Genomic DNA, 26676 nt, shown 5'->3' with positions numbered 1-26676 from the left:
TTGAGTTCTTAATCTCCAGACATTCTATTTGGTTCTTTTTAAAAATTTCAATCTCTTTCATAAAATGCTCATGGTGTTCTTTGACTGTGTTTCTGAGTTCATTAACTGCCTTTCTGTGTTTTCTTGCATCTCGTTGAGTTTTTTCAGAGCTGCAATCTTGAATACTCTGTCATTTAAGTCACATATTTCCATATCTTTAAGATCTTTTTCTGGAGACTTTTCACTTTCTTTCTGAGCTGTCTTGTTGCCTTGGTTATTCATGGCAATTAGTGATTTATTATTTCTCTTCCTAGACATCTACAGGAGTGGCTTGTGCAACACGTTGATAAGAAGAAGTCTTTCTTTTGTTTTCCAGTACTTGTTGGTAGAATGTTTTATTTTCTCTCTGACTGCAGCCTTTTTTTCTCTCTCACATGGTAGTGCTATGTTTTCTCTGCACTATTCCAGCTTCTCACATAATGGGGGGTGTCGTGCAGGGAGGCCTGCGGGGTCTCTGCTCCTACTCCCCACACAAGAACGCAGGATATGGTTAGGCCAAAAAGGAACACCCACGGAGCCATAGGTAGGGGAGTCATACCACTATATTCTCTCTGGTGGCACTATACTCTCACTGGAGGCTGGATCCACACTGTCCGCAAACCGCCATCCATGCTTGCCAGCTCAGCCGCCATCTTGTTGCTAGCCCCCATTTTTCTCTCTCTGCTAGCGTAGCCACAGCAGTTATATTAGTGGCCAATGGCTCACTGGTTACAGCTGACGGCCAACTAGCCACAGCTGATGGCCATGCAATCACAGTTGATGGCCATTTACTACCTGAGCTAGGCACCTGTCTATGTGAGGCCGAGAGCCTGGAAACTTCCTTCTGGGGCTCTGCCCCCACACTTCACCCCTACAGGCTCTCACCTCACAATCTACGCGACAAGCATCTTCCGTGAGGGGATCTGTGCGAGGAGCCTGGAGGTGAACGCAACATCCTGGACACAGCCAGGTTCTCTGGACACAGCCAGAGTTTCTCAGGGCACCACCAGTACTTCTAGACACAACCAGACTTCCTGGACTTCTTAGGGTACCACCTGTCTTCCCGGACACAGCCAGGGTTTCTCAGGGCACTGCCACTCTCTCTGGGAACAGCCCGACTTCCTGGGCACAGCCAGGGCATCTCAGGGCTCAGCCAGACTTCCTGGACTCAGACAGGGTTTCTCAGGGCACTGCCACTTTTCTCTGGAAACAGCCCGACTTCCTGGGCACAGCCAGGGCATCTCAGGGCTCAGCCAGACTTCCTGGACTCAGCCAGGGCTCTCAGGGCACTGCCACTCTCTCTGGGCCTCTCAGGGTACCCTGCTGGAACAACAGCGACTCAAAATCAAGGTGCTTACATATTCTCAATGGTAGCCAGTCAAGACACAAAAGCAAATATCCCCCAGTTCCACTACATGGTGCTATGTTCCCAAATAGTCAAGCTGTCCATTAAATTAGGGATGGAAGGCAATTCTCCATAGTCCATAATCATTTACCAGGGCTGTCCTGGGGGTGAGGGATGACTTTGACCTCACCCTCATCTCCCATGGAGGACCCAGCAAGCGTTCCTCCTGGGACTACAAGTCCTGCATCCGGGCTGCCTGAGCAGGAACTTCCCTTGCCCACAGGGCTGCAACGACCTTTGCTTTCTCCGGCCTGTGCTGGTTGGGGAACTGTCCACATCTTTGCACCTCTCCACAGGGCTCCATCTCTCCAGCAGCTGCATAGCTTTTCCTGTGCTGGTGGGAGAACCGTCCACGTCCTTCCACCCCTCCACGGGGATCCAACTCTCCGGCAGCTATTCCTCCTGGTCTTCCAGAGACTGAGTGTTCATACACACAAACTGCTCCACCGCTCTTGGAAGAGCCTTGGCCGGCACCATACCCTGCTCGCTGCGCCATTTGTCATGCTGGAGACCCTGCTCGCTGCGCCATTTGTCGTGCGGGGAGGCCTGCGACGTCTCTGGTCCCGCTCCCCACATAACGCAGGATATGGTGAGGCCAAAAAGGAACACCCACGGAGCCATAGGTAGGGGAGTCATACCACTTTATTCTCTCTGGCGGCACTATACTCTCACTGGAGGCTGGATCCACACTGTCCGCAAACCGCCATCCATGCTTGCCAGCCCATCCGCCATCTTCTTGCTAGCCCCCATTTTTCTCTCTCTGCTAGCGTAGCCACAGCAGTTATATTAGTGGCTAGTGGCTCACTGGTTACAGCTTACGGCCAACTAGCCACAGCTGATGGCCATGCAATCACAGTTGATGGCCATTTACTACCTGAGCCAGGCACCTGTCTATGTGAGGCCGAGAGCCTGGAAACTTCTTTCTGGGGCTCTGCCCCCACAGGGGGGTTCCCTGGGAGATGGGCTTCCCCTCTGTTAATAGTTCACTTGGGTCACAGGGCGCAGTGTCCGTGTGGGTATGTGTAGAGGTTTTGAAGTTCCAAAGTTCTTCCTGCACCAGATTCAGAGCCCGTATGTTTCAGCAGTTCTGTTTACTCCTGCAGGGATCTGCCCAGATAGGTGGGGACAGTGGTGGGGTGAGTTGTGAGAGGTGGCCCAGAGCAATGGTGGTGACCACCACCACAGCTGGTCCTGCTTCCACAGCTCCCTCCCCTTTGCTGGAACTAGTTGGGCTGCGAATCTGTGTCTGTGGTCCACAGTTCTCAGAACAGCAAATATTCTGTTCTTTTGATCTGACACTGCTACTGTTCCCCTTCTAGCACCAGGCAGGTGGGGGCGTTGCAAGCTCTGGGAGGGTAGGGAGGGGGCGGCTAGTCCCAGTGCCTAAGGCTTCCATTCTCTGCTTGGCAGTGAGGGCTTAAACCACAGTTTTCAACCTTCTTCCCTCAGTCTTTTCTCCGAGGTCTCTGCCGTGAGCGTTGAGTTCAGCCATGTTATATGCTGCCCCCTCAGCCCTGTGGGCCATAAGCAGAGCCCTAGCAGTCCTAGTTCTTCCCTCTCCAGCAGCTGCGGTAGTTCCGGGATGCAGCAAGCTCGGAGCACTGAGCTAGGTCTGCGTCCTGCGCTGCGCGGCTCCATCTCCGCACTTCTCCCTTCCCCCCTCCCCTGCTCGTGTGATTTGCCCACCTTTAGGTGAATTCAGTAGTGGGCCTCTTTGTCTTGACTGTCTGCTGTGCAGGGAGTCCTTTGTGGAGTTATTGTTGTTTGATTTGTTGTAAACTCCAGGGGAGCTTTACAGAGGCTCACCTCACACCGCCATTTTGATGACGTTGAATCTCACTTTTTTAATCTATAAAAATGAGTTCATTTATAGGTACCATGATTTTATGAGATAATAATCTATGAGAAAGTAACATAAGACCCTTAGCAAGTGGTCAATAAAATGGCATTTTGTACTTAAATTGTAGAGGGATTTCCATTGTCATAAAGAAACAAAGTGGAGTTGAACCACACATATATTTAAGTTATATGAAATTAACTAGTTATGCTCAAATCAAAAATTAACAAATGGAGAAAAATAATTTAAATAATGTGGACAATTCTGCCTGTTAATATGTAGTACATATACTTGTGTCAACTAAGAGAAAGGAGCAGGGAAGAGATGGGTTTGGGGGCAAAGAAGAGGAGGAAGGAAAAGTTCCAGGTGTGAAGAACAATGTATGGGAGATGCCTGAGGCAGACAGAAAGTAAGAACGTTTAAGAAATATGGCAGTGGAGCTGGAGAGAGGTGGGACATAATGCTGGAGGGGAGGCTTAGTGAGCCCTGCGGAGTACTTGAACTCTGTTTTAAGAGCAATGGACTAGTTTGTCCAAAACTCAATCTATGTCATTCATATATTTAATAAGTAAAAAATTGGAAATGGTGCCTTATTACAGATTTATTTTGTATTTATTTTTATTGCTCCGCAACTTCAGTATTTTCAAATGTATTTGTGTGAAATTATTCTTATGTTTTTGTATTTATTGGTTCTTTGTGATATTACTTTTTACATAAATTCATTGTACATCATATTTTTTTAATCTTTCATATTTGAAGAAAAAATGTTCCCCAGTCTTTTGTATTTCTTTCATTTTAGTTATTACCATTTAATTATTTAAGATGTATAGCTCTTTCCACCTGTTGGTTTGACAATTCAGTGGCTTATGATGATGAACATTTATTTCTCACTCGAATCTGTGGGTTAGCTAATATTCAGCTTATCTAGACTGAACATTTTCTGTATAGTTGGTGGTTTCTTTGGCATGGTGGTCTGATGGAAAGGTTAATGTTTGTTTTTTTGGAGAAGGTTTACAACAGTGTCATAGTTGACTGGACAAGTTATTGTGATTCCAATAAGACACTATAGGCCTTAAGATTACATATTTTGGGTGAAAGGGAAAGAGGTACCTTTATGCATGAGTTCACTCAAAGGCAGACCCAGGGACAAGGATTTGGGTGACAGTAGTATATTTGGGCAATGATTCCAGAAGCATGGCAAAAGAGTGGGGAAGGAAGACAGGGAAGAGAAGACAGCCAATAAAGAGTTTTTTGGTGAGCAGGTTACCTCTGTGGGCAGCTAGAGCTCTATCCTACTGAGAACACTCTGAAAGCCTGTATAGGACATACTTTCAAATTATGCTCCTGTATGACAAATAAGTTGAAAGACTTATCTGCCAACAGTGATACTGTACTCAAATATTGTAAGAAGCAAACAAATTAGCAGATGTTTAGTGGCTTCTCTAGAATTTCTATAATAGGGGAACATAGAGCAAATAGCAGTCTAGGTGGGAGGGAAAGAGGGGCTGGATACTTTGCAGAAGTTTGAGAACACATCTTCTATTGAGGAAATGCTCTTGAGTATAATGGAGGAGCCAAAGAAGCCTTTCCAAACACCCACTTGGCACTGCTACTGTATCTGTTAGGTAACTAGACTAGGGCTTGGCAGGCTACAGCATTAAATCTAATGTAGATGCTATTATCAGGCTTTTATGCATAAGATTTCCGTGCTTGGATATGTTGTTTTGCTGATAGCATATTGATAGTGTTTGTTATCCTATGAAATGTAATGTTTATTTCAATATAATCATGTGACTCCCAAAACAGAAACTTACAGTCCAAGGCAGAATGTATCTTTGAAATCATTAATTTTCCCCAAGATTTCTCTCTTGTGAGTATGTAGGTTCTTGTGAATGACTGTCAACACCTAGAATCAGGATTCAGAACGGGGTGAAGAACACAATGCAAAGCCTGGATGAGTGATGACTACAGAGAAGGTCAGGTTTTCTACCCTGACCATGAAGAATGGCCAGTAGTGTCCCCACAGAGCACAGACTCTGCAGCATAGGGGAACTTGGTGTATGGTGGTGATGGTGAAATCAACAAGTTCATCCCATAAGACAGAGTGGGGTCCCGGCATGCCAGTATCCTCACCATGCTTGTTGCCAGGCAGTTAGTTGGCTGGGTGTTCTGAAAATCTTGTATCAAGCTCTTCTGAGTGGATGATTTAAGGAATAAGGGACATGGTGGCCAGAGGTCCCTGAACAATTCAGATGTTGACACTGAGTGATTAAACATTCAATCTGAGATCCAGATTTCACTCTGAATGGATCATAAGACTTCTCAAGAGGGCTCTCCACTCTTGTCTCTCACTGCAAAACCACAGCTTATAAGCAACTTTGATCACTATCTTTAGGACTCAGCACCCAGCCAGTAGGAACTTCAAGTCAAGACAGAACTAAGGAAGAGTTGTTAATCCAAAAGTAATGTTATGTTCTGAATTAGTCAAGTATGCGGTAATTTTTTCCTCTAAATTATGTTTATTTTATTGTTTAACTGTGGAAGGATTTACACACGCGCGCACACACACACACACACACACACACACTTTTCCATAGAAAATTGGGTATTGTCTTCTAGATAGTTTTTATGAATTTGTATAAATGCATGTTTTAAATATTTAATTAGTTTTATAAAAATAGTTGTACTTTCAATACCAATAGATGTATTTTTACAGTATTATTTAACCTGAATTAATTAAACTTAAAAAAATCTTAAAATAAACTAAAGTCTTAAAAAATAAGACATACTAAAATTAAACACATCTTCTATTTATAGACAGTTATATTATTTCCAATATTTAAATTTTATAAACAATACTCTGATCCTTGTTGCTAAACCTTTGTGATATTCTTAATTTATTCTTAAGCTCTTTTTCATATATATATATATATATATATATATATATATATATATATATATATATTTATCTTGTTATCTCTGTGGGCTATACTCTGAATAATTTTCTTTCTTACAGTTTACTAATTTTCTCCTAAGATGTGTCTAAGCTGCTGCTATTTAACCCATCTTTTGACCTTTTATTTTTAATGGTCATATATTAATACTTCTAAAAGTTGTGTTTTCCAAATCTGTCCCCTTTCTCATATTCTCTGTTCCTTTTTATGTCTTTAATCATTTAAACATGATGTGTGTGTGTGTGTGTGTGTGTGTGTGTGTGTGTTTATCCAAAGGTGTCTATTGTCATTGTTTCTGATATTAACTTCTAGAATTAGCTATTGCTCATAGAGAATTATTTCCCCATGAGTTTTATAATTTTGGACTGTGAACTCATCTTCTGTGGGACCTCAGAGCATGGTGGTGTAAGAATACGCCCCTTCAGAGAATATTACTGGTTTTTTCTTCCAGGCACACAGTGGGTATTATCAGGTTAGAATACATTTTATGCTAATTTCTTGACATGGGAATTCTCATGTAAATGTGAATGCCAAACCCATGAGGCCAGTTCTATGTATATTCTCAGAGTAGACTAATGTTTTTCTCCATCTAGACTCTAGACAGAAAACATTATTGTCATCTCTCTCTGCCTTTAGGTAGATTTTTCTCACTCACCTAAATTCTTATCCACAGGACCCATAGGACCCATAGGACCACCAAAGTTTTGGCTCAGCTCTTTCACATTAAGATTTCACATTCCTTTGTGTTTGTCATCCCTGGGATTTCCCTAACTGTCTTGCAGGCCAGGCTCTGCATTTAAAAGGATCCTAGATTTTCTCTAGTATTTTCACTTTGCAATGAGAGATTTCTGGTTATTTAGACCATAATGTTGCCAGCAACTAAAGTTCTTAAAAGTGTTTCTTTAGTGAAAATTCTCAGAGGAGGAATTTTAAGTTTAAGAGACGTGTGCATTTTTAATATATCTCATGCATTCAAATTTGATTACTAATAAACAATGTTGAGGGCGGTTTGCCCTCACTGGAATATCTTATGAGTATAATTCAAGGGCACACTAATGAAAACAGGACAATTGTAAAAATTTCTTAGCACTTTAGTTAATTAAATCTGTGTTCAACTTGCCTGTCTCTCATTTTAAGCATCTTTTTATTAAAACTTTTTATTTTTTCCAGAAGCAAAATAAGCAAGTTTCAAAGTGTGAAGCTCACAGTTCGACTTTTGTTTTTGGTACTTTTTCCTTTTAAAAGAACATCTGTCTCATCATGAACTTTGGAAGTATAAGTCCAAAAGACCGGGACATGAATGTTTGTGGAATTCTAATGAACAAGAGTTTTCTAAAACCATGTCCCTAAATTCTTACTTTTGCAAAGTGAGGATCTTCACTTTGCAAAAGTAAGAATACACACACACACACACACACACACACACACACACACACACACATATACACATATATACATATGATCTATTTTCACATCATTCACATATATTCATGTTTAGTGAATGGTGAATGGTGAAAATGAAGGAAACTACTACATGGGGATGAAGCAGGAATGAATTGCTGTGCATGGTGTTATTTTCAGTGGCTACCTCTCCTAGTTCTTAAACAGTCACTGAAGACTAGCTTTGAACAAGCTTCAAAACCCTGAAAGGTCATAACCCTGGACTCCAGGAACGTGCACCAGGGAAGATGCAGATGGATAAACAAGCCATAAAGTGCACCATATTTTCTCTTTTCCAGCATTTCACTGAAGAGTTGACCCCAGGCTATTACCCTGTGAAAGTGGTTTTTAAAAGAGCCAACCCCAAATAAACCTATACTAATCCCCAGTTGGCTGGCTTTCCCCATCACTAATGAAACACAGGAGGGTCCCAATGTGAGGTGTGATAATTTGAGAGGCAGAGTGAAGATCACAGAGGCGAGAAACCTATCACCTCTCTTTATATCCTGAGGAGCATATGGGCCAGTCTTAGCATGTCCAAAGTTCTTGTTGGCCAAGACAGAGTTCCCACTGCTTCAAGCTGCACGTAGATGGACACCCACCTCTGTGGTGCCTCCTCCTCCAGTCTGGCCCAGCCAAGACTTTTCACAGATGTCTTGGCTAAGAGCATTCAGATCTGACGGCCACCTTGCACATATCTTTTCTGAGGAACTAGGTGAATGCTTCCACATGAGATGAAGTGATGAGAATGAGCTATGGAATAAGTGACTAGTATGACCTGCTGACCAGTCAGCTGTGGAGTTATAACTCTGGACTCTGTAACTGGAGTATGGATAGAGCTTATAGGGTTTCCTCTATCTGATGGGAGTAAATAGGGTTGGTATTGGAGCAGTGTTGGGGGAGGAGCTCTAGAGACTGAGATATCAGGGTATTATCTATAGCAATTCTGCTTATAAGTCTTTGGATACTTACTTTGGATCGTGGAATCAGGGCCTGCCATCCTCCTTAGAATGTGTCCAAAGAGTCAGAGTTGTCAATCATCAGACAGGAAAAAGAGGTGGGCCTCTTCCACACTCACTGTTCCTTTCTTACAGGTTGAAATCTACAGTCACAACATGAAATGGCAAAGTCCTAAGGTTTGTTGGAGGTCCAGGTGGGAAAAGAGCCTGGGTCTTGAAATGCCATGTAGGGGAGGGTGCTTGCCAACCACAGACATTAATTTTGACTTCTATATGAGCAAAAAACAGCCCATCACATTTTGTTATGAAAGTTTAATCTACTTTAATTAATAAATTATCATTCTTGGATTTATTTTCATTGTACTCCTGGAGTAATTGTTCTCCATTCTGGATGCTATGTCTTTCTTTTGTTTAGATGTGTTTACTGGGGTATTGGTCAAGTAATTGTTTTTAAAGAAAGGGTACTGAGGAAATAGACTTTCTGAACCTTTCATGTAATAAAAAAATGTCCCAATTTCACCCTCCTTTGATTAGCTAGATTTTTCTGGGTATAAGATTTTAGATTCAAAACTAGTTTCCCTCTGAATTTGAAGGCATTGCTTAATTGTCTTCTAGCATCCAGTAATGCTAATGAGACATCCATGATAGAAAAAAATGGCAGGGGATACAAACAAAAAATATGCCAAAGACCAATACAACAGCCAATACACACATTAAAAAATATATATCACTAGTAAATGGGAATAAGACAGTAATGAAAACCCATTTTCTTTTCTATCAGACCAACAAAGATTATAAAAATAGTAATACTAAGCATTGGCACAGATTGGGGAAATGAGTATTTTTATACACTGCTGATGGGTTTGAACATTGGAATGAACTTGATGGAGGACATGTTTGTAATATTCAGAAATAAAGTCTGTTACTTTTACCTTTATAGCTGAGATATTCCCCCCACCCCGCCCCCAGGACACATTTTAGCTCTTTTTATCCCTGGTGTAACAAAGTTCCACGAAGACGCCTTTAGGTGAAAATTTTTAAGGTGAAGGGATTAAACAGTACAGCTTGGCAGTTACAAAATAGTCATGGGGATGCATAGTACAGCATAGGGAATATAGTCAATAGTATTGTAATAATTATATGTGGTGCCAGCTTGGTACTAGATTAATCAGGGGGATCACTTCGTAAGTTATATCAATGTCTAACCACTATGCTGTACACCTGAAACTAACATAATATTGAATGTCAACTGCAATTGAAAAATAAAAAATAATTTAAAAAAGAATGTTTTTTTTTTTTTTTTTTTTTGATCAGCTCCTCACTGGGCTATTTCCACCTTCTGTTTTGTTTCAGCCTCAGAGAAATAATTCTTCTATTATTTCTTTGATTTTTTTCCTGCATGCAGTTTTCCTGATTCCTTCTTTCTCATCTTTTTATTAGATGAATATTGGTCCTCCTGTATGTATCTCGCCATATTTAAAAAATTTTCTCTCATTTTTTATCTTTCTTGTCATTTGCTTTATATTTTAAGAAATTTTCTTCTTTGCTTTCTATTGTTTTATTTTCATTAAACATTTAAATATTAAATATTTTAAATTTTTTATGAACTTTTGTTCCTTTTCATATCAACTTATTCTGTGGCTGTGATATCTTCATATGATCAAGTTGACCAATAAGGGTACTACTTAGAATATTTAAAAAGTTCTCTTTTCTATGATTGTCTATTTCTGTTGGTGAAAGTTTTTCTCTTTTTAAATTTTGGCCACTTATTTGGGTCTTGCTGGTTTTCCTCAAATATCTGGTAATCACTGATCTTCTATTCTTATTCACGATTGAGGTCCATGTTGATTAATTTGAATAGCTGGCATGTTTCTTCTCGATTTGGATTTATAAATAATAAGTTCACAGTAAAAAAATGTAATTTTCAAAAGAGTGTTCATCTTATTGGCTTTGAACCCACTTTAATAAAATATTTTAATTTTTCTTCATAATGTACCTGTAACATTAACTGTCTGTAGGACTTATAGACATATCTATATAGGAAATCTTTAACATTTGTTTGACCCCACTTAGAGTTGTCTTATTAATAAAATATCTTAAAAATACATACTTTGAAGTTTTATGTAAGAATATTTTGAGTTAAAAACTTTTATAAATACTTAGTTGAAAAACTTTTAGGGGAACTGAATTATATTTTTTAATATTGACACTATTTTATAGATAAAGGAAGACCCATTTTGTCATAGGTGTTTATAATTTGTGACCATGATTTATTGATGCCTTATGTGTGCAGAGACTTTAAAAAAAACTGGAAAAAGTATATGAAGTTGGTATGGACACTATTAAAATAGTTGCATGACTTAACTATAATTATTTATGGAATAGATTCATTATGGGGAAATCATGTATTGTTGGCAAAAGAGATTGTTTTTCCCTTTTAAAAAACTCATAGACTGATTGGCTACATCAGCCTGGTGAAAATTTTTCATTCAAAAGATGCCAAGATCTTTTTCCATGATCTCACATTGCTGCTCATTCATTTTTCACACACAGAGCCTTATTCATCCTGGGGACCACAGTCTGATTGAAGGCTAGATTGATCTCATCACAGCGAAGCCATTACACTTCTTTTGGTCTTCCTTATACATTTGCTCCATGCATGCTTCAAATCTGGAAAAAAAACATACTTATGGGCTGGAGAAACAAAGAAGCAGCAATTTCCTTGCCTTATTCCTTGGACGATGATGAAGTAGAGAGCATAATGTGGTGATTGGAGCCAGACCTAACCCTGGCCATGGGCATTGCAGCCGACCCAAACCTAATTAAGTAAGATCCTGAATAAACTTGGGTGAAAGCCAAAATCATTAGCTCCTTCAATCAATATTTTTGATATAAAAATTAGCATCTGGGCTGAATAAAAGGGAGCACTGTTTCATGCCACAGGAAAAAAAAAAAAAAATCCCCTCTTGCTTCTATTCTGACCTCCTGATGTTGTATATTTTGTATATTTTATCGATTTGTGTCTGTGATAACTTTTTAGAGCAGGTGGATTGCAACCATCAGATTTAAGCCTTTCATTTGAACCAATGGATGCAATGAGAATGAGAGTGACAAGTTCTAACTTAAATTCTAACTGTTACAGGTATCAGCCTTTTCTCAACAGGTAAACTGGACTCACTTGTTCTCGAATTCTAGCTGCTTGAATTACCCTTGCTAATATATAAAATGTAGCTGAAATAACTTGAAGAAATTTAATTTGATAAGGAAGAGGGCATTCTCAGAGAAAAGCAGTGGCCTGTCAGAGTCTTGAAAGTCCTCTTTATGCTCTACTAATCCCCTGACAACATCAACACTGATGCCTTCCAAGATGAGTCCATTATCTCTAGAAAATAGAGTATGTCAGAGTTCTTAGTATAGTGTCTGGCACATAATAAGAGTCCAAAATGATTGATTTATTATCTTTCAAGACACCATGTACCTGCTTTAGAAATAATTCCTAATCTTGATCTAGGAAATTCACATGCAGGGTATGAGGTAAAGAAAGAAAAGGTTAACATTTGATTCATTTTGATGCCTTTATTAGACTGGAGATTTATTTTTTAATGATGTTGAAACAAATTAAAGAACGAGCTAAGACATCGTAATCTTTTTGAGAGATTCAGTGAAATATTTACTGAAGAAATCATCTGATTTATGGGGTTTGCTTCAAAGTACTCTGGTGGGAGTGGGAGTGAAGTGGTGAGGGAGATATGAAAAAGACTGGCCATGAATTGATAATATTTGAAGCTGATGATAAATGCATGTGGGTTCATTATACTATTCTCTATTCTCTATTTTATGTATATTTAAAATTTTCCATTGTAAAACTTTCTTTAAGTGTATGGATCACAAATAAATCTTTTTAAGTGGTTGAGCTGCTGTCAGCTCAAAGCTGAGTTCCTCCCCAAGAAATGCCTTCAGCTGAATAGTCTTGCCCAAGGTAATGCCCTTTCTCACACTTGTGCCCTGGTAGCTTGCATCCCATGACTAGTTGATTGTGGAGAGGACATGAAGGCTCCCTTACCTCATTTTGTGCTAAGTCTAAAGGACAATCTCAGTTGCATAGCTCCCCATGGGATTTAATAAGGCCTTTGTTCTGATGACATCACAGTTCAACCTCCTCCTTTTCCAATCTTGTTCCCTCACTTTAACCTAGATATTGTATTATTGTATGTGGTCTCAGTGGTGCGCTGGTAAATGTTTAACAACTGGCTCTCTAGATCCTTAATTTGTAGTGTTTGCCAATTTCCATGGTGTAACTACTTCCAACGAGCCAATTTTAAATTACCAGTGTAATGTCACTGAACGCAGAATTGAGAAGAGATGAGCACAATTGGTTCTTGTGACTCAGTGCAAGCCAGTGGCAGCCATTCTTGCCAATTTTCTTCAATGAAATTCTTAAATGCAAATCTCTACTTTGATCTTTTTTAGGATAACCCAAACTAAATCAACACAAAACCACCCATTATTTTTAATAGCATCAATTTTGGTGATTTGTTTATTAAAGAAATTAACATTTCACAGGCAGAATGAAATGAAATTGGTCACACCTCAAACATTTCAGTGAAACACACACACACACACACACACACACACACACACACACACACACCACAATACCATAAGACAATGCCCCACAATAAGTGCTTAGAAACATTTAAAATACAGACTCCTTTTAATTTCCTAAACATTACACAGCTGCATAAGGCATTCTGAGAAAACAGACTTCAAATATCCTGTTCTAACTGAGACCAGGAAAAATTGCCAAAAAATCACCAGATAAGTTCAAAATGCAATTGTTATTATTGCTGTAAATCAAAAAATATATTTGAGAGTTAAGGTTTCATTATCAAAGCTTTTAGGTCAGAGCAATCTACTTACATTTGCTATCGCTAAAGAAAAATACAGAGGAACATTACATGTTTGAAGAGTTGTTAAGATTTTCACCCTATTCAAAAGCTGTTATTGGAATAAATAAATAATCAGAGGTTGAAGATATTTTTAAGGGGTAGAAAGAAAATAAAGAAACAAGATACCACATTCAGTGGAACAAGGTGTTACAAGGAAAAGGAATATCTTGTAGGAAATGATACAGAGGAGAACCAGAGAAGGGATAATTTATCCACATGAATGGTGGTTATTCTTCAATGTTGGATTCATTTCTGTAGAAAGAGAAAGTACTTGAAAAATGGGAACAAAATGTCCTATTGAGTAGAAAAGGTTGAAATAATTCACTTTAATTTAGTAGTATAAGCACCTTTAACTATCAGTAGAAAATTAGAACACAGTTTCTGTTATGTTATTGAGCCAACGGGTCTTTCAAAACAAAAGCTCCAATAATGGGTCTCAAATTATGACATGGATTAGAATCCCCTGGGAAGCTGGTGAAAATGTAGATTCCGGGCACTACAGCTATTCTGATTCAGAGGAGATCTAGTGTGGGACCCAGAGATCCGCATTTTAAAAAGTTTCCTAGTAAATTTTGAAGCCAATGTTCTTTTCTAGATCAAAACATGCTGAAAGGCAATATAACAAACATCCACAATACTGCAGTTCCATGACAAGATTAGAAATGTGTTTATGCCATTTAAATATGCAAATGCATCCTTCCTACAAATATCAGTCTGGATCCTTTATTTTCTGCTTTCCTGAAGATGATTTTTAGAACACCTTCCATCTGTCTATCAACCAATCAGATTCTCCTCTCTCTACCTTTATACTCTCACTTTCTCTGTAAAGGAAAGTGTGTGTGTGTGTATGTGTGTGTGTGTGTGTGTGTGTGTGTGTGTGTGTGTCTTTGTGTTTGCAAATAGAAAATTTGGGGTACATAAAGTTATAGTTCTTTTAGAAAACTATCTTTCCCAATAAAACCAACCTAAAAGACATTTTTGGCTCTGTTATAGTTATTGAAATTTAGTAATCCCTATTGAATTGAAATCATGGTCTTAACCTAGCAATAGAAGACTTTTTCTTATAAAAATTAAAAATTATCAGGATTCATAATCACCCTCTTAACCAACCTCATGCTCTATGACATATAATATATACTCATATTACCAGCCCAATGGGACCTGGGTCCCTCCTACTGTGCTCAGGAGGCATTCCACTTAGATTACAGTTGTTCTCATAAGTGTATATTCAACACAGACTCTTGAACAGAGATAAGTGTTTTATCTTGTGCATGAGAAAGTAATAAATTGCCCAGAACTCTTGGATCTCGGTGAAGAGAGAGTAGCCTCCTCCCTGCCTCCCATGCTAGGTGGCTAAGTGATTAGTTTCATATCACAAGTTAGACTCAAGATACTCCATGAAAGGAACAATGATAGATTCCTGCTCCCAAAGAGACCCCTCTTGAGGCTTAAAACTCAAAGGGCAAGTGTGAAGATCACAGATATTAAGAATGGAAGGGGATGGTTATTGCCTGCTGTACTTTAGGGAAGGCCCAGATGTTCTGCTGCCCTCTTTGTCTCCTATTTCTTTTACGGGACTGAAGACATGCATTTTGGACAATTAACGAGGGTAAATTTCAATTAAATGCACATTTTCAAGAGAAAAGACCTACATGTCTTCCTTTTCTTTGGACACTTATACAACATATGTTTTCTTTGCAAAAGTAGTGCTGTACCAGTTCATTGAGAAGAATTAGAATTTAGTTAGCAAAATCAGTCATGGTATGGGACAAACGCATTTTCAGAATCCATTTTCTCTCCTGTCTGCTAATAGTACATGAAAACATTCATGAGGAAATTTATGGTATTTAAAAACATTCATAATCCATTTTTAAACTGTTGTACCACTTTTAAACTGTAAACTGGGGGTTATAATTTCCCCATCAAAACTTTCCACGCAGATCACCTTTACCTTTGATAAGCTTTGAGTATCAGGGCATATTGCTCCATCCAACACTAGTGCTTTGGGTTGAGTTTCTATCTCAGTGCACAGCATGAAAGCTTGGGTCCATCTGTGTCACACCAAGTCAAACCTCTCTTGAAGTGATTTGTTTATAGTGTCATTTGATGGAGTGGAATGTTCTGTAACTCATTCAAACTATTACAGAAGCTTTGCTAAAAGGTCACCACTACTCTGTAGAGTTTCCAAATCTGTGCACCATCTGGGAGCTTGTTAAAGATAAGGTTTTCCACTGGCTTTTTCCATACCAACTAGATCCAATTAGCAAAGGGGTACTATTCCAGAGAAGTATGTGTTCACATTGAGAGAGAGAGAGAGAGAGAGAGAGAGAGAGAGAGAGAGAGAGAGAGAGAGAGAGAGGTGAAGTAAATTAGTTGCCAATAGTGTGCAAGCCCATTTTGCATCAAATTGAAGCACATATGCCAGATGACAGTACTATTTAATATTCATAGGTCTAAATGGGGGTGTCAGTCTTGAAAAAAGTTGAATAGAATTTGCTTTCAAATGTTGTTTTTGAATCAAAACATTCTTCAAGTGTAGTCTCGGGAGTCAAGTGTAAAGGAAATTGAATCTCACTATTTACTCAAAATTCAGTAGGAAAATGACAACTCATTCCTTAAGTCATAAAGGCTACGCACGCTAAACATTCATTCACTCCCCATGACACCAAAAATGTTCAAGTTGTTATAACTTTACGGTTTTAGTCTGGGCCTAAAATTGGCTTGTGATTGCCGTCTGCCCCCTTCCTTATGAAACAAACGTCTTGAGTTTTCCAAACCTCAAAAGCTCAGCTGTAAAACTGTAGGAGACCAGCAAGAGGAAAAGGAAAGTTTCCTTTAAAGACGTCTCTAGTTGCTGCTGGCCAGTTCTGCTCTCTCCCTTGAAACATTAACTATGGCTTTTGACACTTGTCCTTGGACAAAGTCCAAATGTGGCAAATGGTAGAAGCAACATTTCTTTACATTCCTGCCTGGAACTTCCCATGATACCAATGAGTTCTAGCTGGTGCTTTCATGCATGGAACAAGGAGGTCGGCTACTGCCCACCACCCTTACCCGCGTTTGCAGATGGAATAAGTAAACAGGGAGTGAGATCTACCAAATTAAAAATCAAAACCCTCCCCTTAGGTTGGAACTCTTGATAGAGTATGGACCAAAGAGGCTGCATGGTAGCAGCTAAAACACAGGCTCATTGTCATTAATAATATTCTAAGAAGTGTATCTGTGTGTTTGTAGCAGGATACTTGGGAGAGGAGAAACAAAATCTGAATCCACATTTTTGTCTCTGCAGTCCTGAGTTGGAGGCCTAAAAAACACATCTCCCTCAGTTCAATTAAGCTGGTATGGAATCCAAAATTATCCTTAGAAAGGGAGAGAAATCCATTTATATTCCTTTTGAGGCAAGGAAAGAGGTCTTTCTGGCAAAGTCTTTAGGTTCCATTCAGGATCAGGAAACTTAATCGTCAAGTTCAAAGATTGTCTCGTCATAGAGTTCAGGGCGCACTGACTTCCTGTGCCGGGAATATTTCAGTTGCAGGAGATCACCCATCTCATCCAGGGCTTCCAAAACCTGTAAAGAGTTTGCCTTCCATCAGTTATCTTTAAAACCCTAAGTAGCTCTGCTTTCCAGCGCCTCACAGAAAACTATAGTCTTCTTTTGCCAAATTCTTTAATTTTAAAGAAAAGGAGAAAGATCCAAATCATTAAGGTATAGCTTATAAACTAGCCCTTGATGAATGTTAGATGCTAATTGCTTTTACCTCATATTCTTTAGTAGTCTAATTCCACATTATGAATGTTTAACTTATTTTGGGGGTGTGAGAAGAGGAATAAAAACATCTGAGTGATGTTTATCCTTTACCTTTATTTTAAAGTTTAATGACTTATAGATAGCCTCATGGAAGAAAAAGATAAAGTTGTGGATTACAGTTGGGTTATATCTTCATGACACAGCAGATCAACCTGGCCAGAACAAAATGGAACATTACAGGAGGTGATTTGCATCCTCCTCTCTCTCCCATGCTTGCCCTGCTCTCCCCACTTGCCATCCCCTCCCAGTTTTGAATACTCTCTATGCTCCATAGAATAATAGATTTTAAAACCAGAGAGGACCAAGAACTCATCTGTTTCAATTCTCCTAAGTCAGGCAGGTAAATGTATCCCCAATTTTACAAATGAAACAACTAAGATCCAGAATACACAAAATGTAATTTTTACATCTGGTATATCACTAATCCTATGATATTGGACATAACTTTTTGACCTCTTTTGAGGTTGTTCTTCTTAACCTGTCAAATGAGGAGGAAGACGATATTAGAATCCAATGCTTTGAAAAGCTGAAGTGAGACTCATTAACATTAGAATGAATGACCAATGGGGCTCATGGACTTTCCCCTTTGAAAAGTCATTCCGACCTTCATATATAATAACTTATTCATATATAATAAAGGAACTTATATAATTTCATGTATAATAATTCATTCCCATCTTCATGTTCCCACAGTTGCTGTATTTCTTTTTCAAGGCGAATTTATTCTGTCTGGTATTATCATTTTTTGCTTATTTCTTAGTATCTCCTCTTAGTCTTTTTGCCCCAACGTTTTGCATATGGTAGACACTCAATAGTGTTTGCTAAACTTCATTTACATTTTGAGAAATTTGCATCAAGCCCAAACTGATTGAGATGGCTAAATTCTCTGATATTACTCATTCACATAAAGATTTAAATCAAAGGGCAATGAAATGTGGGTTTTAAATCATTTATACCTCATGTAAATGGCTAATAGGATAGATCTGTCTTTGTTATGGGTTTTCCAACATGTTGTCTGATTGGATCATATTTTATTATGATGGATTTGGTGCCTATGAAAAATGTCGGTATACAGGCAGTTGATGCTGAAATAGCATGTTAGATTACGTTTTGCTCTTAAGAACTAGTAAATAGCACAACATTTGGCTACTCAGTCAGTCTTTTCTATGAAACTAAAACACTAACTTGACTCAAGTCTTCACTAAACTGATTTTCTTCTTTATCTACTTACTTGATCACATTGTTGGGCAGTGTTGGCATACTCTTGCTTTTTAGCAGTGAGTTTTATTAGTGTTGTTTTCCTAAACCTCCCAAGAGATATCCAGGGAACCCTAAGCCAGCTCAATAAAAGAATGTGCTCAGAATCCAAGGCACCAGCATTGGAGTTTCCATTGGCCTGTGCTGTACTCACTGTGTCTAACATCTCCCGGGTATGTGCTGCTGAAACACAGAACCGTGCCCGAGCTTCTGCGAGGGGAGTAGCTGGAAATCCAACGACCACCACCCCGATTTTTCTGTTTAATAGATGCCTTGCAAAAGCCCTAAAGGAAAGACAAAAAAAGAGGTAAACTGAGAGATGACAAAATTATACTGCAAAAATAGAAATATGGCTAATTGACTTTCTCTTGTTTTGATAACAATAAGTAGAAGATGATTTAAATTATTAAACTTCTGTCAAATACAGTTGACAAAGAAAAGGGGCAGTCAGTCACTTGACGGCACCTGTAACTGAGTATATATTATGGGTCCTAGCACACTCATTAAACAATCTTGAGGACTGAGTCTCTGACATTAAGCAGAAAATTATGATGTATGTGACCTTGGCTTAACAAGTCGGCATTGATGTTCAATCCTTTGTCTGTAGGGCTCCTAGGAATAAAAACCAAACGGCTAGCACAATGCAATTACATAAAGAGAGAATATATCACAGGCAAACTTATATGTTTTAAAAACTTAATACTGATAAGATAGTGTGGAAATTTCAAGAAGCCTATACTTAGTGACTATAATTTGAGGACCTGGATCAGAGGGTCAGCAGGAGCCACCCCCAAGCCATATTCATGCTCCAGAGTCAAAGATTTTATTTTCCAATAAACTAGAGATAGGAAATAGCAAGGGTCTCCTTATTTTTTTAAATATGTGAATGAACACATCGAGATATGTTCAGAGATAATAAATCCATTGGTTGGTTAAAAGGGGAATGCGGCAGGAGGGAGACAGGGAAAGAAATGCACACACACAGGGAGGCTGGCAGGTAGATGAAGCCAGTAGGATATGTCATGTAACTATAAAGTTCTTTGATGCAGGGTAAAACTTTTTAAAACTATGATTGCTTCCCTTTAACTGCTTCTAGCCACTTTCTGTTCCAGAGCTAATCTCAGTAACAATTCTAGAATATCAAGCTCTCAAAGTCTGTAAATTTCTTGTGCCAAGAGCCAGTGTCAGATAAAGAGATGTGTCCCCAAGTGAATCTTTCTCCCTTGTGTTCTGTTGTTCTTTGCAGGAAACTTTAATTACTGATTGGCTCTGCCCACAAGTGAGGTAAATGCCTCAGCTCTGTTTTTAGCATTAAGAGGTTGCTGGTGTCTCATTTTAGACTGGAAGCTGACCCCACCACAGACACCTTCTAGTCATAACTCAGGAAAAATTATTGAACAAGATGTGGAGAGCAAGCCTGCTCATTCATTAATTCCTCTCACCCTTTAGCTGTCTGTCTTTTGGTTGCCTCATATAGAATGCAGGTTATCAAATGATGTGATAGAGATTGTAAGACCTACCGAACACACGCCTCTCTGACCCCCTTGTCCTGAGTAAGGCAAGATTCGCACTTTGATTTGTACTGGGAAGGTTTCAAGGAGATGAAGCTTTCTAACTGAGAAAGCTTGAAAACAGAGGCTGTTCTTTCTCTTTCTTGATCAGCCCACAGAACTACACAGGATGGGAGCTCATAATTGTCTAAGAAACAAGTCAAGTGCTTTTATTGCTAGAGTACAAACCACCTGACCCACCATCTCAGGCCAGTGGTTGGGACTCCCAAAGGGGCATTTTCACTGTCTACACATTTTTCTTTGTACCAGAGGAAGCAAATTTTGCCAAAGAATGTAGAGCAAAATATACGACTGTTGATTCATTAGGCTAATATGAGGCCTCCCTGGAGCACTTTTGAGATTAATACTTACACTACTACACCTAGCCTCCTTCAGTTAATGCATATAATTGCCCTGAACATTATATAATGAGACTCTGAGTTTGTACTCCCCAAAGGAAATTAGAGCTGGCGTAGGTTGAAAGAAACTAAATTATGTGAATCATCATCATCATCATCGTCATCATCATCATCGTCATCATCACCATTAGCACTGTGCTGCAGCGTCACTGCATTTTGTGTCCCATAATCTTCTAAATATGTGATGAGAACTATGAAAGGAAAATGTAAGCCCTGTACCAAATAATACACACAATACAGTCTGGATTATTTAAGTGCATGTCTTATGTGTGAGATCACATTATACCGAACTCCATAGAAGATCCAGTGATAGTTTCAGCAGGACTTTTCTCAAAAGTTCAACTGCCTAGAAGTTATACTTTCATTTGGTGGTAGGTAGAAATGTGGAGAAATCACAGTTCTTTAATGAAATCAAAGGTTTTTAAACGAGCCAAATGAAAGAAGTGCGTATACACTGGCTAATACAATTAATAGTCTGTCTTAAAAGCTTCTTTGCTTATAAACTATTCATTGAAGAAATATTAGAGCAGGAAAGAAGGCCAGGGGGCAGGACAAGCTCTTTTCAGCAACTCCTGCCAATAATAGATGATATGACCTTTTGTAACTAACCTGTTCTAAGTTTCCTGAGACAACCCAAACAATCAGATACTTTTTCCATTGTAGTGACTGATGCCTTTGGATTCACCAAAGATGACATTAATGAGGGTTAAACTTATGCCCGTGTTGCTTTAATGAGGTATGCGTTTCTTTCCCCTCTGGACTAAAACCTGAGAGGCTGTGCTGTTCACTGAAAAGAGCTCTGGTTTAGGAGGCAAATGGAACTGGCTTTGAATTCTGGGCTCTACTACCTACAATCTGAGTGATGCTTAGAAAGCAGTTTGACTTTTGTGGGTTTCGGTTTCCTCATCTGTAAACGAGGGCAAAGTGTCCTACACTCAATGGATGATCACTGGGTCTAAGAGCCTTAAGTAGTGTATAATCAGTATTCAGCAATGTTAGTTCCTCATTAAAAATCATCTTAAATTGGAAGACACTAGATAGTTTGACATATCCTCTAGTGTCCAATATATCATAATTGATGCAGAGTATAGTAGGATATTTACCTACTATTTTCCTGGAAGTTCTATTTTTATTAATGAAAGTAAAGATTGCAACAATTATTTTGGAGAGCTATGCAACCATGGTGACTCAATCTTGGATTCAGTTGACAATAATAAAAGTAATCATAGTACTAGAAGTAGAAGTAGTAGTAAAAATAAAGACTACTACTGATTGAGTGCTTATAATATACCAAACATTATATTAAGTGCTTTATACACGTTATTAATACTATTAGTAATAACAGCTAACACCATATGGCTCCTATATAAGAGGCAACATGCCAAATGCTAATAGACATCATCTTGTTTAATCTTTACAGTGACCTTATGAAATAGATATTATTATAACCCATTTTAAAAATGCAAAAACTGAGGCTTCAGAAGGTTGGGTAACTTGCCCAATGTCCCCCAGCTAGGAAGAGGCAGAGTCAAAATTCTTATTCATTCCAAACATTTCACTCTACCATAGAAAAACTTTCCCATGAAGCTCCCTCTAAGTTCTATTTTCATTTTTCTCATCAGCTATTGTCCAATCAGGGCTCCAGGCATATAAAGGAGCAGGGGAAATCCCTCTCTCATTCTGTTGTTGCATAGTTGAATACTTGAATTTATTTAAAAACATTTTTTTTTTCATTTACAGTTGACATACAATATTATCTTAGTTTTAAGTGTATAACACAGTGATAAGATATTCGTATAACTTATGAAATAATCACTGCGAGAAATTCATTACTCATCTGACTCCATATATAGTTATTATAATACTACGGACTATATTCTCCATGCTATACTCTGTACCCCCATGACTATTTTGTAACTACCAATTTGTACCTCTGAAGTCCCTCCTTCACTTCGCCTGCCTCCAGCAACTATCAAAATGCTCTCTGTATCTATGAGCTTGTTTCTGTTTTGTTTATTTATCCTGTTATCTAGATTCCACCTACAAGTGAGATCATATGACATTTGTCTTTCTGTCTGACTTATTCCATTCAGCACAATACCCTCTAGGTCCACCCATATTATTGCAAATGGCAAGATTCCATTCTTGCCTGAGTAATAGTTCTTTCATGGCTGAGTAATATTCTATTGTATATAGGTACCAATTCTTTATTCATTCATCCATTGATGGACACCCAGGTTGCCTCATGTCTTGGCTATTGTAAATAATGCTGCAATGAATATATGAATGCACATGTCCCTTCAGAGTAGTAGTTTGAGTTCCTTTGGATAAATCCTCAGAAGTGGAATTATTGGGTCCTTCTTTGTCTCTTGTTATAGCCTTGGTCTTAAAATCTATTTTCTCTGGTATAAGTATTGCTACCCCAGCTTTTTTTGTTTCCATTTTTATGAAATATCTTTTCCCATCCCTTTAATTTTAGTCACTGTGTGTCTTTCAATCTGAAGTGTATCTCTTTTAGGCAGCACATATAAGGGTATTGTTTTCTTATCCACCCTATGTCTTTTGATTGGAGAATTTAATCCATTCGCATTGAAAGTAATTATTGATCGATATGTTATTTTCATTTTATTATTTGTATTTTTTTTCTTTTTTTTCTCTTCATCTTCTTAAAGAAGACCCTTTAACATTTTTTGTAACACTGGTTTGGTGGTGATGAACTCCTTTAGCTGTTTCTTGTCTGGGAAACTCTTTGTCTGCCCTTCGATTCTAAATGATAGCTTTGCTGGGTAGAGTAATCTTGGTTGTAGGTCCTTGCTTTTTATCACTATGAACATTTCATGTTGATCCCTTCGGGCCTGCAAAGTTCCTGTTCAGAAATCAGCTGACAGTCTTATAGGAACTCCCTAGTAGGTAACTAACTACTTTTCTCCTCCTGCTTTATAGATTCTCTCTGGGTCTGTAACCTTTGGCATTTTAATTATAATGCATGAGTGGGTCTTTTTGTATTTATCTTGTTCAGGACTCTCTGCACTTCCTGGCCTTATATGTCTGTTTCCTTCACCAGAAACTTAGGGAAGTTTGCCATCATTATTTCTTCAAATGGGTTTTCAATTCCGTGCTCTTGCTCTTTTCCTTCTGGTATCCCTATTATGAGAATGTTAGTACATTTGATGTTGTCCCAGAGGCCCCTTAAACCATCCTCATGTTTTGGGATTTTTTTTTTCTTTTTTCTCTTCTGATTGGGTGTTTTCTGGCTCCTTATCTTCCAAATTGCTGATTAGATTCTCTCCTTCATCTAATCTACTGTTGATTCCCTCTAATGTAGTCTTCATTTCAGTTATCATATACTTCACTTCTGACTGTTTCTTTTTTATAGTTTCTATCTTCATTTTTATGTTTCCTATCTCTCTGTTGAAGTTCTTCCTGAGATCACTGGCATCCTTATAACAAGTGTTTTGAACTCTGCACCTGTTAGATTACTTGTCCCCATTTTTGTTTGTTTTAGTTCTTTTTCTGGAACTTTACTCTCTTATTTTATTTGGGACATGATTTTCCTCCATTTTGGCTGCCTCCCTGTGCTTGTTTTTATGTATTAGGTAGAGTTGGTATGTATCCCAGTCTTAGGAGAGTGACCTTATGTAGCAGGTGTTCAGTGGGGCCCAGTGGTGCAGTCTCCCTTGTTACCTGAGTGGATGCTCCAGGTGTGTCCCTTGTGTGTGTTCTGTGTCCCCTCCTATTTTAGTTGTACCTCGGTTGCTGTTTGTATGCCAATGGGAGGGATTGATGCTCAGGCTGATTGGTTGTAAGGACTGGCCGTGACTACAGTGGAGAAGCTGTATTGCAGTGGCTGACTCTATGAAGCAGGATTTGCTTTAGCAGGGCTTTGGTGCTTGCCAAGTCTGCCAGTTGTGTGTGTCTTCTTATAAAGGTTGCTGGGTGGTGCTCTGGTGTGGTCTGAAGCAGAACATCAGGTGTATTGGTTCTGGGGCCTCTTGGGAGGAGCTGCGTTGCAGGCCAAAGTCAGTTGCTGCTTGTGCCCTGTCCAGGGCCACTTGGTATGAACTACAAAGTGATCTTCAGATGGTCTTCACTAGTGCCTGACTTGAGGCTGCTTAGCAGGAGGTACAGGACATAACAAGGCCAGATGTTGCTTGTTTGGGGTTTGTGAACCTTTGCAAAATTTTTGGAAAGTCGGCAACATGAGCCACAATAGGCCATTTGTAGGAAAAAGCCACTGGAAGTGGCTTGCATTGGCCTGCAAGTTGGTCAGATGGGGTCTCAGTGAATCACCAGGGCATGCAAACATGTTAGCCTGTTTGACGGAGACTCAGATATGATGGCCACCTACATCTGCATGCTGGTGAAGCGGTGAGCTCAACAAAGGAACAATGGCTTCTGCCAGCACTTCTGTTTGGGTGAAAGCTGCTCCTCCTGCCCTTGCCCTGTAGCCAGACAATTCAGTTCCTCTCTGTATGTCCCTGGAGACTTTTGAACTGCTGTCCCCACTCTGGAGCTCAGAACCAGTGAGACCATCAGTGAGTAAGTCTGTGCATGGGCCCTTTAAGAAGAATGCCTGGGATCCCCGCCATCCTCCATCTGACTCAGCCACAATCCCTGCTCATTTTCACAGCCAGAAGTTATAAAGACATTTTTCCTAGCTCTGGAACCCTGGGTAGGAAGCCTGGTGTGGGGCTGGGACCCTTGCTTCTCAGAGGAGACCTCCACAGCCGAGATATCCCTCTCAACTTTTAAACACCACATATGGATGTGGGACCAGGCCATTCTGCATCACTGCCCCTTCTACCAGTTTTGACGTGGCTTCTTCTGTATACCCTTAGTTGTAGGACTTCTGTTCAGCTAGACTTCAGGAAATTCTCAATGATGGTTGTTTTGTAGTTTAGTTGTAATTTTGATGTGGTCATGGGAGGAAGCAAGCACAGTGTTGACCTTCTCTGCCATGTTGACTGGAACGCGAAGTCTTTAATTTAAATGGTTTTGTTTTTACTCTTCATAGAATCTTCTTATTGTATGGATCCATTTTTCTGACCTGTTGAGATTCTAATTCTAGCTTGCATTATCAAATTCAAAACTATCCAGTACTCCCCCTACTGCCACCTGCCAGTGTTGTGCACCTCGCACTCTCAAAATTAAAGCAAGTTGATATTTGATGTCTTCATTTGAGCTAATGCTAAAACATTAAATTGACGTTAGTTAATTGTGGAATCTTTCTTTCAAAACACACCATTTCTCCAACTACTCTGAATATATGTAGGTTCTCTTTTATGCCTTCCAAAATCAAATGGTAAAGGTTTTTGGATTATCTGCCAATTTGAATCACCATTGTCACCTCTCTTAGCACAGAGCAGTATCTCTTGTGATGTTTCTGTAGGACACAGTCTTTTTTGCCACTCTAGGCATTCATATTCTGATGCAGATATGTGAATGAAGGGCTGAGTGGTGGTGAAGCTTTGGCACACTAAACAACTCACATGTGTGTTTTAACTGTTTGGGGTTTTGCTGTGGTAGAAAGACACAAGAATGTACTTTGAAGAACCAATGTTTTGGGAGCTTATAACTCACTCTTACCCATCATGAATTCTAAACTACTAACCTTGGAACATCTTTTCTATACTTTCAATACTCTGGCTAACTACTTAGACTCTTAGAGAGCCAGACAGAAAGTTCCCACAATGGGGTTATGTTAAAAGAGTCAGGACCTCTAGAATCTGATAAAAATACAAGTATGTTGAATATGACTTTCTACCATGCACCTGGTCACACACACAAATAAACATTTTACATTTCTAAAGGATTTTAATTAATTTCCTTTAGAGGTGACTAGTCTCCACCAGGTTGGAGAATGGTTTATATATAAAATTGTCTATGACATACTGAGAAAAAACCTTTCCCCCCCTCTTTATGCAGTTGCTACCAATGCTCAATTTCAGAGCTGTGGTCAAAGGAAAACAACCCCAAATAAGCTCACATTAAAATTTGGTGTTAAGAGTATGAGCTCTGGAGCAAGTGTGGGTTTGGTTTGGCCTCTTGGTTTTACTACTGCTTGACAAAAAGGACTTTGC

The 26676-nt window shown here is 39.1% G+C and overlaps 1 protein-coding gene across 1 annotated transcript in view; it reads right to left on the bottom strand.

The window, feature by feature from the left end:
* Nucleotides 1-13308: 13308 nt before the first annotated feature.
* SPTLC3 (serine palmitoyltransferase long chain base subunit 3) overlaps nt 13309-26676 on the bottom strand; it is a 153439-nt gene continuing 140071 nt past the window's right edge. Inside the window, exons 11-12 of the mRNA XM_019713394.3 lie at nt 18782-18911; nt 13309-17130 (exon numbers count right to left, since the gene is read on the bottom strand). Of these exons, the coding sequence (XP_019568953.2) occupies nt 17017-17130; nt 18782-18911 (244 nt within the window). The 3' untranslated portion in view covers nt 13309-17016. The remainder of the gene's footprint in view (nt 17131-18781; nt 18912-26676) is intronic.

The sequence above is a fragment of the Rhinolophus sinicus genome, chromosome 13 (assembly GCF_057876585.1).
Source record: "Rhinolophus sinicus isolate RSI-liver-muscle chromosome 13, RSI-T2T, whole genome shotgun sequence".
Classification (NCBI taxonomy): Eukaryota; Metazoa; Chordata; class Mammalia; order Chiroptera; family Rhinolophidae; genus Rhinolophus; species Rhinolophus sinicus.
Note: the sequence above shows the minus strand (reverse complement) of the source record. Positions and strands in the feature narration are given on the sequence as shown.